The sequence below is a fragment of the Callospermophilus lateralis genome, chromosome 9 (assembly GCF_048772815.1).
Source record: "Callospermophilus lateralis isolate mCalLat2 chromosome 9, mCalLat2.hap1, whole genome shotgun sequence".
Classification (NCBI taxonomy): domain Eukaryota; kingdom Metazoa; phylum Chordata; class Mammalia; order Rodentia; family Sciuridae; genus Callospermophilus; species Callospermophilus lateralis.
Window position 1 is genome coordinate 25,976,241 of NC_135313.1, and position 15,222 is coordinate 25,991,462.

Genomic DNA, 15,222 nt, shown 5'->3' on the forward strand with positions numbered 1-15,222 from the left:
TAAAAAGAATTTTTCTCACACAGCCTCATGCTAATTTCCTCCTGTCAATACATCAACTCCCTGAACATATCCTCCATCTTTATGCTCTCCCCACATACATCATTGTAATGGTACCTGCACATGCATAGTAAGAGAATCATATTTTATACATATGTGTGTACATATATACATATATGCTATATGCATATAAAAGAAAGCCTTTTTCTTTCTTTTTTTTTTATGGTGCTGGGGATTGAACCCAAGGCCTCATGCATACTAGGGAAATGTTCTACCTCTGACAGCCTGAGAGCCTACATTTTAATGAACAATAAAATAACATTGAATATTGAAGTAAGCTTCATAGTTTCAATACTTTCTCATTGAGCCTAGTCAAGATCAAAGTTACCCTGTAAAAGGTGGTATTGGCTTATGTTACAGTCCAAGCAGTTTTTTGAGCTCTATTTTCACTTCTCTCCTTTAGAGCCTCCTCCTCTCTTTTTGTGTTGTATCTGGAAGCTCCTGCTCTGCTCAGTTATGCAGGTGGTTGGCCCAGTTAGACTCTATGAATAGCTTTAGTTTCTGTTGTCTGTACTTCTCCGATTTTCCAGCTTGGTTTCACACAGGAACTATCAGGGGAAATGTTGTGCTTTCCCAGATCGGTCCAGGTTCTCAGTTGCCAGATCAAGTGTCTTTGTCCTAAGTGTAGTATTTTCTGCAGGGGAATTGGACAACAAGGCTTTCTGGGCAAATGTGGTTTCTGGTAAATGTCATATTTGGTTAAATAATTAATCTTCAATACTAGATATGAATTGCCAATGTCCAAGTAATAAAAATCTATGATATACATAGTTTAAAAGCCAATTTAATTTAATTTTGTATGAAGGAGAAAGTATTTTAAATCTTATTTTGTTTCACCATCAAATAATTTTAAGGTAATTATTTTTTAATTTATTAGATTATATTGCATTGTGGTTATTTTTTTTCTCTTAGTCCTTTAACCTTAGAAATACCTATTGAAATATGTATGGATAAATGATGTGATCCTTGTGATTTACTTCAGACCAGTCTGAGATGAAGGGAAGGGGGAGTGATTGGAGATCATTATTGAATCTGGGTGATAGGTACCCAGGAGAACTTGCTATATATTCATCTTTCTAATGTTCAAGATTTTTTAAAATAAAAATATACAGATTTCTTGGTGGATTCTTTGGAGATCCTTGTTCATTAGATATTGGATGAGGCCTGAGAAACTATACGTTTTCAGTTTTCCTTTTAAGTCATATTTTTTAAGTAAGAGATGTCAGCCAGAGGCCAAACATGTGGAACCTCACTGCCTAAGTGACTATTAAGGTCTCTTCCAACACTGAAATTCCATGAATCTAGGGAGATTATCGTTAGAGCCTCTCCAAGGCAAACTTGCTTTAAAAAATAGCAAAGCTTATTTCAGATTTTTCCTATATCTCAAACTCCCTCATCTTTCAGTGTCAGTCCTAAACAGGCTTAGTGTATGTCTGGTCTCAACACACCATTCACATGTGCATTATCAGATGATGTCAGACCTCTAGGTTCCTCTTTCCATGAGGATTTCCCTGTTCTGCACCCCATTTCCAGAAGTTCCTTTATCTGCCTGGCTAGACATATTTTGATTCAAGCTGAAGATACAGATAATGAATGACAGTAGCTTAGCATATTACACTTTCTAAAGAAATTTGTTTTCAGAGGAATTTTTAGGATCTTAATAAATAATAGACTTCTCAGTCACTATACTAGGTATATTTTTTAAAGTCTAAGCCTTTTTAAAAAATGAAGCTCAAATCATACAACATAGATGGAAGATAATTCCACAAATGGGTATACATTGCCTCTTTCTGCAGTGATCTTTCTCTCAGCCTCCTGAGTTGCTGGGATTACAGGGGTGTGTGACCGCACCATGCTCTTTTTTGCTACCTTGTAATTTATTTATTGGAGTAATTAGCTACACAAATAGTCTCGATTTTGATGACTGAATCTCTATGGCATCACCTAATCTATCCTACTGTATTTAACTCCATAGCTAGTTAAATCTAGGGACTAGACCTGAAGACTAGGTCTAGTCTTTTTGATTTTCTGGCAAGAGTACCTCACAGGTGGTGTGTATTTCCTTGAGTAGATACATGATTCCAGTTGTCACTACTGTTAGCAGTGATCACTGCACACGTCTATTAGTACTATTGTGTACAACAACATCAATATGAATGCTCTTTCTTTTCCCACACATTTAACTCTAGTATTTTAATAAAGAGAAATGTTGACTCCTCCAAAGGACAGGAGAGACAGGATAAATGCTGGAAAGGATGTGTGGTGTAAGAGCTCTCCAGGTTCTCTGCTTGGAGAATCACAGCCAAGCCACTGCCTCTCTAATTTCTGGAATACTGTGAAACTGCTTAATCTAACTAGCTCCATGGAGGCAAGAATTTACTACTGTACAAGTTGGCATTCCATACTGTAAGAAGCTCTCCTGTTTAGGTCCCCACATTTCCTCTAATTTCTTTCTACTAGGTTTAACTGGAAGCATAAAATCAACCCATCTTCTTCAAGGCAATCCTTCATTTAAAGGAAATGGTTACTGTCTCCTCATCCCCAATGTCTTCCCTCTAAACAGAATGTTCACATTTTCCTGGACATCATGTATGAATTTAGGTGTTCTAAAGAAATAATTTTAAACAGCTAATACATCCATTTGTTTTCATTTTCCCTAAGTGAACCATGATGAATATTTTTCTTTAATTCTCAGATTGTGTGATAGACGAGTATATCAATACACACTTATTTCTTTTCCCTGTGATTTTACAGATAGCAATAAGAAATGCTGGAGAAATGATCAGCCTGCCTACTTTAAGCTTGAGAACAACACTTAGAGCTGAATTTGAGTCATTTTATAGATTACTACCCGAATTCCTTTAATCCCTGGAGTTACAACAAAATGAATTTGCTCTGGACATAAAATAAAATTTCCTTTTCATATAGTCTTTGCTGTATTACCTCATGAATAATCTCTTGATTAAAAAAAAATGTTCCTGTGATCTTTTCCCAGTAAGAACACAAGAGACCTTCCTATTGGAGGGAGAGGGAAATAAGGATGAGAGGGAAAGAGGTAAGGAGAGAGAGGAAGACAATTGCAGATCCCACTATCCTACTGCTTTAGCAGCTTTGGGTAGGGCAAATGAGACCAAAAAAAAAAAAAATTCCTCTAGGGTAGAGATTCTATCTAATCAAGCATATTTTCTGTGAGAATCCTATAATCAACCATGTATTTTGCAAATGCAGCTTATGGGTTGGTTCCCCACTATTTCTTAGCTCTTTGGTGCAATTCAAATTTTTCCTACAAATACATCCTGAATCTTGTATCATCCCATTTCTCCCTCCATTTTTCAAATCAAATTTTCCCTTTAAGTGATATCCATTCTTATGCCTTGAAATATCACCCATAATTCTTAAACTTATATTTAGTTTGACTTCTCCATATTTCTGTGTGCTTGGTTTATGAAAGGAAACCTTAATTATATCCTTTGCTTGGTGAAGGGTTAAAACATTTGGATTTGTGCCTCCTTAGCAACAGAGAATATCTCTGTTCTGCCAGAGAACATGCAGGCCTGTCTTTATCAAAGCTTATTGTGAAATATTGCATTAATGGAAGACATATAGTCTAACTCTTACCTGGGCAGGAAAACTTTTGCCCTCTTACAGAGCCAGGCCATGAAATAATTGTGTTCTTAAATGACATTCTCCTGACTCCAGATAGGTTGCTCTTGCCTACTAAATTGTGACATTATGTCAACTTTCTAAACATCTGGCCATGTGAAACTAACCTTTTATCTTCCATGAGGATGTTGTTGAGGACATCATTCATCATAACACTCTCTTTCTTCCTAATGAACAGTAACCAGAAGATATTTCTTGTTCTTTATTATTTTAATATAGTATTATTTCACCAAACAACTGGTTACTCATTTCACCAATAACTGGTCATTATTGACATGATAATTTTGTAATTAATCACTTTTCACTCACTACTTTGATAATCCAAAAGCTCAAATTCATGATTCATAACCATAATATCTAATAAAATTTCAGTTTATTTCCTGTGCTAATCTCACAGACACAATTATTTTCTTCCTCATTTCTTACATTGCTCTGACACTCTGATTTATACATTCTATCATTAATTTTCTAAGTTGCTTCAAATTTTTTATAAAAGGATAAACACATAAATATATGCATGTGATTATATACATGAAAAACTATATTTTAGTTAGTTTTATGCCTCCTCCATTAGACTGTGATATTTATTTTATGTACATTTAATTGTAGATGGCCACAATAACTTTATTTAGTTTTTATGTGGTACTAGGATCGACCTCAGTACCTCATACGTGCATGGCAGGTACTCTACCACTGAGCCCAGCCACAGCCCCTAGGGATTTATTTTATATTCCCAGGATTTATCATTCTTATTAGTGTTAGTAATTATTATTATTGTATCACTCTGATTAGCATTAGTATTTATTGTATTATAGGTCTGTGCCAGGCACTGAGCTGGCTCATTTAACATTTAACAGGTGTTGGCCTCTAGAGGGAGCCTGAGGCCTCTCTGACTCCAGCTGTACCCTCCCTTTAAATGCTTCATACAATAGTCAAATTATAGGGCAGTTCTGCCCCCACTCCCCACCCAACACAAGCACACCACATCCATCTTTTAGGAATCTTTCACAAAATGGGCTGTTGGTAGTAGTTAGTGATTTTCTGACTCTGGGAATGTGATGTTTTTCTCTTTTTTTTTTTTTTTTTTTAAATTTATTTTTATTGTAGGTTGTTCAAAACATTACATAGTTCTTGATATATCATATTTCACACTTTGATTCAAGTGGGATATGAACTCCCATTTTTACCCCATATACAGATTGCAGAATCACTTCAGTTGCACAACCATTGATTTACATATTGCCATTCTGGAGTCTGTTGTATTCTGCTGCCTTTCCTATCCTCTACTATCCCCCCTCCCCCCTCCCCTCCCCTCTTCTCTCTCTACCCCCTCTACTGTAAGGGAAAGGGAGAGAGAAGGGAAATTGCATGTAAATGGAAGGAGACCCTCAGGGGTATACAAAATTACATACAAGAGGAAGTGAGGGGAAAGGAGGGAAAATATAAGGGGGAGAAATGAATTACAGTAGATGTTTTTCTCTTCACAGAATTACTGAGGTCAGCTAGCGATCATAAGTAGGATAAGTAGGGGAGGGGCTGAATAGGACCCTTGGAGGCTATGGCAACAGAAGCTTGGCCCTCTGCCCTTCTCCTCTCACTTTCTCTGTAGCTTCCTGTCTAGGAGCTAGACTTGTCAGTGTATGTAAGTTCTTCCCTATCCCTGCATAGTGGGGAGTGTGAACCTGTGTGAAACCCTGGAGTTCACCCAGCATTACTAGGTGTGTGCCTGGAAGAGAAAGAGCCTGTGTTCACTGTACATTTCTGGCCACTCATTTCCTTTCACTTAGTGCTTCCTAAATTTTTTTTTTCCAAAAGATCATTTTCAGACAAAGGATAAAATAAAGTCAATCAGAAAATTGGTTTCTTTTTTTTCTTCCCAAATTGCCATTTTATTTCTAGGATATAGAAATAACAGACCATAACTCTATTTTTTATAGATACACTGAAAGCTTCCAATTAAATCTTTTGTTATCCCTGAAATTTTTCTTTCAAGGAACTTTTATGACCCTTTATAAATGGTTACAAATCTGAATAGATGTTCTTCTGGAAATCATTGTCTTTTAAGAACCTAAAAATACGAACATATCCTTCATCATGATTAACAAGTGAGGTGGCATCTCCACAGGAAGAAGGAAATATGAGTGCACAGGGATATAACTCTGAGGTCTTTTCCTGAAACACCAGGAATAAAAATTCAAAATGATGACGGATTTCACCCAGTTCCAAATTTTTAACGGTGGGGCACTGGTTTTGAGTCATTGAAGACTATCACACACAATGAATACAAAGGGGATTTCAGGCCCAGGCTAAGTGTGGCTGAGAGTAATAATAGTTCACTTCCCTACAGAGCTCATCACTATATCCTTAGATAATCTAGGGTGAGAACAAATCTTCTGCAGGAAGCAGTGGTGCATTTTTCATATAAAATTACAGAGAGAAAACATTCAATTATTGCAAAAAATTAGAATCTGGGCAATAAATAGTACATGGAACAAAGCTATTTTCTGAATGAATAATCAGGTTATGAAGTTTTTCTTTCACTTTCATATATTAAGGAACAAATCTGTGAACTCTGCCATCTTCTTTTAATATTTTCTCTCTGTCCATCCTGATACTTTTTTATTTTTGTGGTACTGGAGACTGAACCCAGGATGTTCTACCACTGAGCGATGTTCCCACCCTCCCACGATTATTTTCCCCCTTATTTTGAGACAGGTCTGGCTAAATTGTCCAGGCTGGTCTAGAACTTGCAATCCTCCTGCCTCAGTCTCCTAAATCCCTGGGATTATAGGCCTTGACCACCAGGCCTGGCCTGAGATTCTTTTTGATAGCTATAACGTACACTTTACCAGAAGGCTCAGTATGATATGTATTCAAGTCACAGGCAACGAATCATTTAAAATATCTCTAATTTTATCCTAGAGGATAAAAATCCCCATTTCTGAGCCCACCACACATATCTGATCGCATCCACACATTCTGTGGACAGAGTACACATGGACAGAAAACACACACATGGCCCAAGCCACATCCACATTCAAGGGGCAGGGAAAGCTGGTACAGTACCTCATATGGGACTTCACATCCAGCAGCTCCAGTGCAGTGACCCGTGGCTCCCCAGCCAGGTTTTGCAAGATCTTCAGCCTTGGTCCACAGTGCTTATAGAATTCTGTGCAAATATTCAGCAGGGATTCCCGGGGTCTTCTGAACTCTTCCCGAGCAATTCGTTCATCCAGTTCCTCTCTAGGAAGACCCTGACCTTCCTCCAATAAATGAAGGTTTTCCCTGGAAAATCATAAAAGATTAATGAGGGTTTTGAAAACATGGGTATGTGACAACTATGAGAGGAGCGTTATCATCACACTGAAAAAACATAAAATTCCTATTGAATTCAGGAATTAGTAGGGTAAGATCCAGGAGAACCTCATGTGAAGGATAAGAAAGTTATCAGCTTGGAAGAGATGACCACCCCAAATTGCTTTACATTAGCCACTTCTGAGCATTTACACAGAACCAGTATGTCATGCATCAATTCAATGAATCTAATGGAACTGTAAATCAGATCCAAAGGCAATTATCTCAACATGTCAGAACTTGTATGAAATTAGATCCAGTTTTTGGTACCTGATAAAGTGCAGTTTGGCTCCTTGCTCCTGGTACCTGGAAGTTGAAAAACAGTCTGCATAACTATCAGAACAAGAACATAGTCCCTTGGCTGAGGCTCCATATATACTTTTTCATGTAAAAGGTCCTTGAAGACATACATTTTGATAAGTTCATAAATACACACATAGAATCCTAAAATAAGAAATATTTTTCTTTCATTCGGCTACTGCATGTACTGTAGTTATAGGTGCTATGAAAGCTGTTTTATTGCCATAAAATTTGAATAAAGAAAAATATATTAAAAATGCAAACTCATGGAATATAACCAAAGGAAAGAAATTCTTGAAAACTTTAAAATCTAAGGAATAATTTTAACACCATGTGCTCTGTTTCAGTTGATGAGAGGGAGAAGTGTGGCTGACTTCCTTCAATTCTGGAGACTTACTGCTTACTGATTGATTGATCAGAAACTTGAGAAGATCTTCTTTTCTGCATGCACAATTCATCTAGTAGTCAAACCTAAGCCAATATGCCTACAGAAGCCCCTGTATATCACTTAAACTCTTTTTCCTTAATGTACGAGATTAACACATGGGTTAAGCACCACACCAGACAATGTATAATTGGTTTAATTAATTTTTGTCTTATTTTTAATATGAATATATATGATGAACAGGGAATTAACTTTACATAAATAATGACACCCTTAAAAATATGCTTCAGAGAGAGTGGGAATCAGTTTTTCTTCACAATCTCCCTGTTAACTACTCCATACTAGAGAACGAGACTTTTCTTTTAAGCTGATTTGACTGTGCACTATCCTAAGTCTTGCTTGGAGAAGGAAGCCAATTGATACTTTTTGTGTTTTGGAGGGATTTATATGTTAATACAGAATGAAGCAGGTAAAGTATTAACTAGTACAGCCAGAGTCTAAGTTGTACCAAAACATGAAAGGAGATTAAGTGAACAACCTTGAAAGCATCATTTAAGGACCTGAGTCAAAGTCTCTGCCCCAGCAATGAGCCACCCCTTGATTATCATTGTTTCATTAGCCTTTTGTTGGAGACAAATGGAAAAGCACTGGAATAATTTAAAGATCACCCAGGAAGTGGAGACAAGATACCCAGTGCATAATCTCGCAGACAAAACCAACACAAATGTCAATTTATGAAGGTGCTTTGGGTTTCTCTTTGACAATTTTAAAAGAAGCCTTGGTATTTTTTTGTAACTCTAAATGCTCACATTTTTTTCTTTTCCTTGGTGTTTTTCAAAATCAATATTGACTATTTTCAAGATTCCTTACATTCTCAACAACTGAAATTCAGGATTTATAAAATTGAGAGATGGTAGAAAACTAGAGCACAGTGAATTACCTGGTGTTCACTCCAGAAGACATGGTATGATTGGCCGTGGTGGTCCCCTTGTGACCTTGATCACACCTGCTCATCTGTGGGGCTGTCATGGGCCTGCAACAATAATTGCCAGAACAAAACATCAGAAGTGGAAACACGGAGGAAGTCACTAAAGATATGTAAGTTTTAGAATCTTAAAAATACAGGCTGTCTAGCTCTGAGCTTTTCTGTAACACATTTTCTGTCTGTACCAAGAGGCACTTAAGACAATGTTGATTCCATGGGCTATGAGCACACCATGATTTAAGTTCTTGGTTCTGAATAATAAACCATGACTCTTCAAATAAGATTTGTGATCAAACCCCTAAGTCTGTACTGATCAAGTCTGAGTTTAGAACTTGTTCTTCACTTCTACAGGTGCCAGTCAATGAGTAAAAAGCAAGGGTGTACATACCTCTTTATGTACCTTTTATCTTTTTTCACCCTCATCTACACCATAACTAATCATTCTACTTTTCTGAAAAATCACCAAAGAATGAAATAATCCTCCTAGTGAAAATTATACCTAAGGCTATTCAGGAAAGTGAATAAATCTCTATTTATTTTAAGTCAGTATTTCCCATGATTAGTAATAAATCATTTATTTTTATATCTTCAGGGTTTACTTGAAATATTAGGTAAAATGGGCTTCCACTTTTGTATCTGAGACACAGAAGGGATGATGTAGTTTTTCAAAGCAATTCCTTTTATAAAATCTGTAAGGCTTGCTTCTATGTTATTCATATTTTGTATGCTAAGTATGACTACTAAACTTTAAATAATCACACTCCATCTCTTCTCATGTCATGTGTAGGTGGGATTAAAGATAGCCCCGAGTAACACTTGCTGCCAAGTGTTACTCCAGCAATCGTGTTACCTTATACGGCAAAAGGGGAGATTATTTGAGTAGGCTGAATCTAATCACACCACATCCCTTTAAAAGTGGAGGTTTTCTCTGGTTGTGGGCAGAGATTGAAAGCATGAGAAGGATTCAAGCACTATTGCTGTCTGGAAGATGGAAGGGGACACTGTGAGAGAAATGCAAATGCCTTCTCAACGCAGAGTGAGGAACCTGGCTGACAGCCAGCAAGGAAGTGGGACCTCAGACCAGAGCTGCTTAAACCTGAATTCTGCCAAAACTGCAAATGAGTTTGGCAGTTGATTTCCCACCCAGTGCCCTCAGATAAGGGTTCAGTTAACCAATGCCTTAATTTCTACTTTGCAAAACCCTGACCAGAGAACCTATTTGATGCTGCCTGGATCTCTGACCTGCAGAACTGCAAGATAATAAATGAGTCTGTTTTTAAGCCTCTAAGTCTATGGTAATGTACTATACAATAATAGAAAATGGATACACTTATATTATATTTACCATACATAATACCTATATAAACTGTCAAATTCTTTTTTCATGAGATAAAGAGAGCATGGAAATGAAAGAGAATTCTCATTTTCTTTTTGTAAAAAAAAGTCAATTTGTGGTACACACTACCAACTAATGAGACTAATCTTCTACTCTACAAAAAGAATATCGAGTGTACTAGAATTCATATCATTTGAGGTGCCAGGACTTCATCCATAACTCTTCATGGAATTTTGGGTAAGTCAATTGTGGATAAGTTAGTTGGCTTATCCTTATAAAGGGAATAGAAAGGAAGAAAGGACCAACATTATGTAATATGAGGAGAAATAGTTAAAGTGGCATTTAGGGAAAATTGACTACTTTTCTCTCATCCGTTGCAGGAAGAGGCTGGTAGATGGGCACAGAGAAAAAGTGTAAAGTTCTGTATATCTCTTTAGGATGTTCTTCCCAGGACTTTCATAAAACTACCCACAAAGCATTGGGGACTATTTGTCATTAGAAGATAACTTGTCCCAGTTTCTGGCTCACTGCTTTCATTAACTCATTTTAGGTCCATGTGAGCATGTCAGGATGATCATCTACCCTAGGTTTTGGGGCTATATTCTGCCTGCCTAGATTAGCAGTGTGACTCATGATTAGAAGTCAGATATATGGAAGTTCATGAACAACAGTATTTATCCAAATGACTCAAGGACTCTGTGAAGTTATAAGCCACAAAGAGCTGAGTCAGTAACTGTAAAAAAGAAAAAAAAAAGATAGGTATCTGTAAACAAACACTGAGTTCTAGAGATTTTTACCCACAACATTTTCTTCTTCATAATTTCAATGGGTACATATGGTTGAAGGTTGTGGATATTTCTTCCAATTGGATTACCTGGTAAGGACTTCCACACTGTACAAAAGTGCTTGTAAGGATGTTGCAAGAGCAGCTGTGGCAGCAATCTCCTCTCGGGCAGCAGGTACTGTCTCCACCTGTGATGTCTGCCTCTTTAGCTTTTGTAGGTAACATGGAACTAAAGCTTCCAAGACCATCAGCATCTGAAGACTGTAAACAACAGAAAGAAAACCAAGTCACATTTAACAATCTACTTTTGGGGATTGTGTCATATTTAGGAGCATGGAAAAAGGTTCTAGAGAGATGAAGAATTCTAAGCCTCCTTCTTATCCCACCCAAATGGTGAGTAGTTAAAGCTGTAAGGAAGCATGTGATCTGGTTGGGGGGAAATAGCCACTTATTCAAATTTTTGAAAAGATAGCATAATGATCACTGGTGGAGCTCCACAGTCCATTCTGAGAAACAGGCCTCAGAATCCTCCATGATTCTTCTATTCAGGAACTTGCTGAGAGTGATTTTCCAGCTGAAACAATTTTAGGGACAGTATACAACCTTTTTCTAGGAGGCTGGCTTCCTTTAAAAAATATATGTATATGTACATTATATACATATATATATGCATATCTACATGGATGTATATATGTATATGTATATATAAGTATATACATATACACATACATATACATACATATATATGTATATACATATATACATATGTATGTGTATACATATATACATATACATATATATGTGTATTTAAATAGTTGATGGACCTTTCTTTTATTTATTTATTCATGTGCAGTGCTGAGAATTGAACCCAGTGCCTCACACATGCTAGGCAAGTGCTCTACCACTAGGCTACAACCCCATCCCTAGGAGGCTGGCTTCTTAAAGCTTTGTGTAATTTTATAACGAGAGTCTGGCAATTGCCCCTGTGGTGTGGTCTGATAATGCCTACTTAGTAGAGTGAGTGGACACTGCTCCTGTATAGGGTCCACTCAGGGAAGAACTGGGGTGTCAGAAATGTCATCTCAGAGGGGAGGTGGAAAGTAAGTAGTTGTTATGCAAGGCAGATTTTCCCTCTAAAACTGTAAATGCACAACATTAACATAAATCTTTTTGAAACATTCCCCCAGTGGAGCTTAAATTTGATAAGCTGTGGGTTCTAGAATACAATAGGGAATGGTTGATATTCTAGAGAATCCCAAATCAAGACTTTGGTCCATTTTCCTTCCTACATATATCAATGAGTTTCTGCTATAATATTAATCAATATTGAGAACTGATTTCTAATTGTATAACTGTGTCTAAAATAAGTGCTCTTGACACAGGAAATGGAAATGTTCAGCAAACTGATGGATATGGACTCAGAGCTAAGAGACTGAGCCATACCTCTTTGACAACTTAAAAAGGGAGACGAGAAGTCAGCTATGCTTTCTATGTTAAGAAGCACCTTGTTGCAGATTGATTGCCTTACTAGAAAAGCTGATCAAAAAAATTTTTTTTTAATTATTGAAGGAGTCAGAAGTTAAGATTGCCGGTACTTTTGTAAGTACTGGGTTGCTGGAGAAAAGGAAGCTTATTCAGTCATCCAGACTGTGCAACACTTTTCTCCAGGTATTTGTCAGTTTGTAGAGAGCACTTATACACTGATGATGGAGTGAAATCGACATGACCACTTTGGAAGTCTTTCTGGTAGAATCTACTAAAGCTAAACATACACATACTCCATAACCTAGCAAAGAATTTCCACCTACAGAAATGTACACTGGACACAGGTATGTGTAAAGATACCCCAAAAAAGTTCACTGCAGCATTATTCGTAATAGCTTCAAACTAGATCCAAGACAAAATCTGTTGGCAAAGAGAAGAAATGAATGAATTTTGCCAAAGACACACAATGGAATATTATAGGTGAATGAGAAAAAATAAACTGTAGTTACATATAATTATATAGATGAAATAATATTGAATAACAGAAGTCAGATATTAGAAAGTTCCTACTATAATATTTCACCTAAATGGAGTTCAAAAAGAGGCAAAGCTGATTTAGATTTACCATGCTGGAAATGGGGATAGTGGTGTCTCTGATACATTAAAACAAAAAACAAAAAACAAAACTGAACTCAGGGGCACTTTAACAATAGGGATTAAAGATGAGCTACATCCCCAGACCTTTTTATTTTTGAGACAGGACCTTGTCTCAAAAGTTGTTGAAGCTGGCCTCTAACTTGTGATCCTCCTGTCTCAGCCTTCCAAGGTGGGATTATACGCATGTGCCCCTTCACTCAGCCCTATCTGATTTTTTTGATCTGAGTTGTATTTACATAGATGTAATAACTTTATGAACATTTATTCAACTGTAAAATTATGATTTTTAAAACTTTGACATGAATGTTACACCTGTATAAAATATACTTGTGTAAGCACAACTTAAGCACAAGAAGGATCTGCTGTTACAAATACAGAAAATTTATAAGAATATCCCAGGGAATAGCTAGTTAAGAAATCTTGATTTCACCAGGGACCCAGAGCCTTTGTTCAACCTGAGCCAAATGGGAAATTAGGAGGATAAATTTATTAACCAATCTTAAAATCTAATATTGGGCTTTGGTCATTAACTCACAATAAGGGAGTTTGATTGCGAACTTTAATACCTTTTGATTTCAATGTGTTTGAATTTTAACTTAAAAGAGAATTTCAGGTCTCACTGGGAATTTGGTAATGAGAGAACTTTTTAGTCAAATTTGTCAGTTTTCTATGTCACTAGCATTTTAATATTAGAGAAATGTTATGCATTTCATTATTGCAGTGTCTTCATGTTGTCATGTAATCTCAGTGCATAACCTCTGAAGCATACCCTTAACAATGTACTTGGACACACTTACAACAGCAAATGGAGTAGGAAATACATTTTTACATTCAGATGTAGAGCAGATTTGGAATTCATGCAGGATGTTGATCCACCCTGGACCCTTCTCTAGAGCTGATAAAATAGAAGTAGTAGGAACATGGGAGTAGGCCCATCATGGGGAACTGCATATTTCTGTCCCAAGGCCACAGCCACACTCTTCCCTGACCATAGGCAGAAGTTTAATTCTTATTGTTAAAGATGATAAAAAGCTGGGAATATTGAAGGGGATAGTAAAGAGAGGTCAATTCATACACATTCTGGCCCCTCTTGGCCCTTTATCCCTTCTGTTGTGGGGGGAGAAGAAAAGGCTTGCCTAAGATGACAATGGATAAAGATATTCTGAGCATAGTCAACTTGGCTCTTTCTTTCTCCTTGGAGAGTCTGTCCGCACAGTAGGACTTTATTGGGATGACTCACTTTTTTTTTTTTTTTTTTTTTTTTTTTTTTAGTAATAGGGATCAAACCTGGGGTTGCTTTACCGTTGAGCCACATCCCCAGCACTTTTTAAAATTTTGAGATAGAGTCTTGCTAAGATGCTTACCCTCGCTAAGTTGTTGAGGCTAGCCTTGAACTTGTGATCTTCCTGTGTCAGTCTCCTGAGCCACTGGGATTACAGTCATGCCTGGCGGGATGACTCACTTTTCATGTGAATCCTCTGCCTTCTTGCACTTGGCAAAATGGAAGAGGAGATTTATATTCTTGCCCTTTGTGTGACAGGTGTTCTTATTGCTCCTTGAAAGGAGTTTTCATAAATGGTTTAAAAGTCTGCTATGAAATTTTGTTTGCTACTAATTTGTATTACATGAAAGGAAAATATTTTCTAACAAGACTAAACATCTTAGCCTCAGCACTAATTCTAAATGAAGGGATTTCAAATTAATGAGGATTTATAATATTTTCCAGAAACTTTGCTATGACAAGTTTCCTAAATTTAGTTTTCAGAACATTACTTGCCAGGATGTTACAGACTGAAAAACCAAAATATAAGCTTTGTAGTCAATAAATCTTATTTCCTTTGCTATACTTAGTTATTACGAGGCACAGAATAAAGGGCTGCATTTACCTTCTGAATGATTCAGGAGCATACGCCACCACGGTGACACAGAGCTTAATGGCTTCACTGATAGAGAAGGTCAGATCTTCATTTCCATAGCAGAAATCTAAGGAGAGAAGGAATCAGTGCACACAGTCAGAACAGATTCCACCATGGACAATGAAGTTGACCCCTCTTAACTTTGTCTTTTCGGCTTTATTTTGTAGCCTTTTCTTTGTTCTATTTTATTTCTATGCTATGAAAACTATTAATTTTTTCATCTAAAGGGAATGAAATTCTGTTTTCTACTTTTGAATAAGTGAATGAAAAAATAAAGTTTTTTTGGGGGGGAGTGTAGTT

General features: G+C 36.8%; 1 protein-coding gene across 5 annotated transcripts in view; it reads right to left on the bottom strand.

Moving 5' to 3' along the window:
- Nucleotides 1-15,222, bottom strand: part of Unc80 (unc-80 subunit of NALCN channel complex) — a 184,429-nt gene that overhangs the window by 26,415 nt on the left and 142,792 nt on the right. For all 5 annotated transcript variants that reach the window (XM_076866004.2, XM_076866002.2, XM_076866001.2 and 2 more), the window contains 5 exons: nucleotides 14,893-14,989; nucleotides 10,955-11,125; nucleotides 8,700-8,792; nucleotides 7,345-7,380; nucleotides 6,787-7,005 (listed from right to left, as the gene is read on the bottom strand). In XM_076866004.2, coding sequence (XP_076722119.2) covers nucleotides 6,787-7,005; nucleotides 7,345-7,380; nucleotides 8,700-8,792; nucleotides 10,955-11,125; nucleotides 14,893-14,989 — 616 coding nt within the window. The remainder of the gene's footprint in view (nucleotides 1-6,786; nucleotides 7,006-7,344; nucleotides 7,381-8,699; nucleotides 8,793-10,954; nucleotides 11,126-14,892; nucleotides 14,990-15,222) is intronic.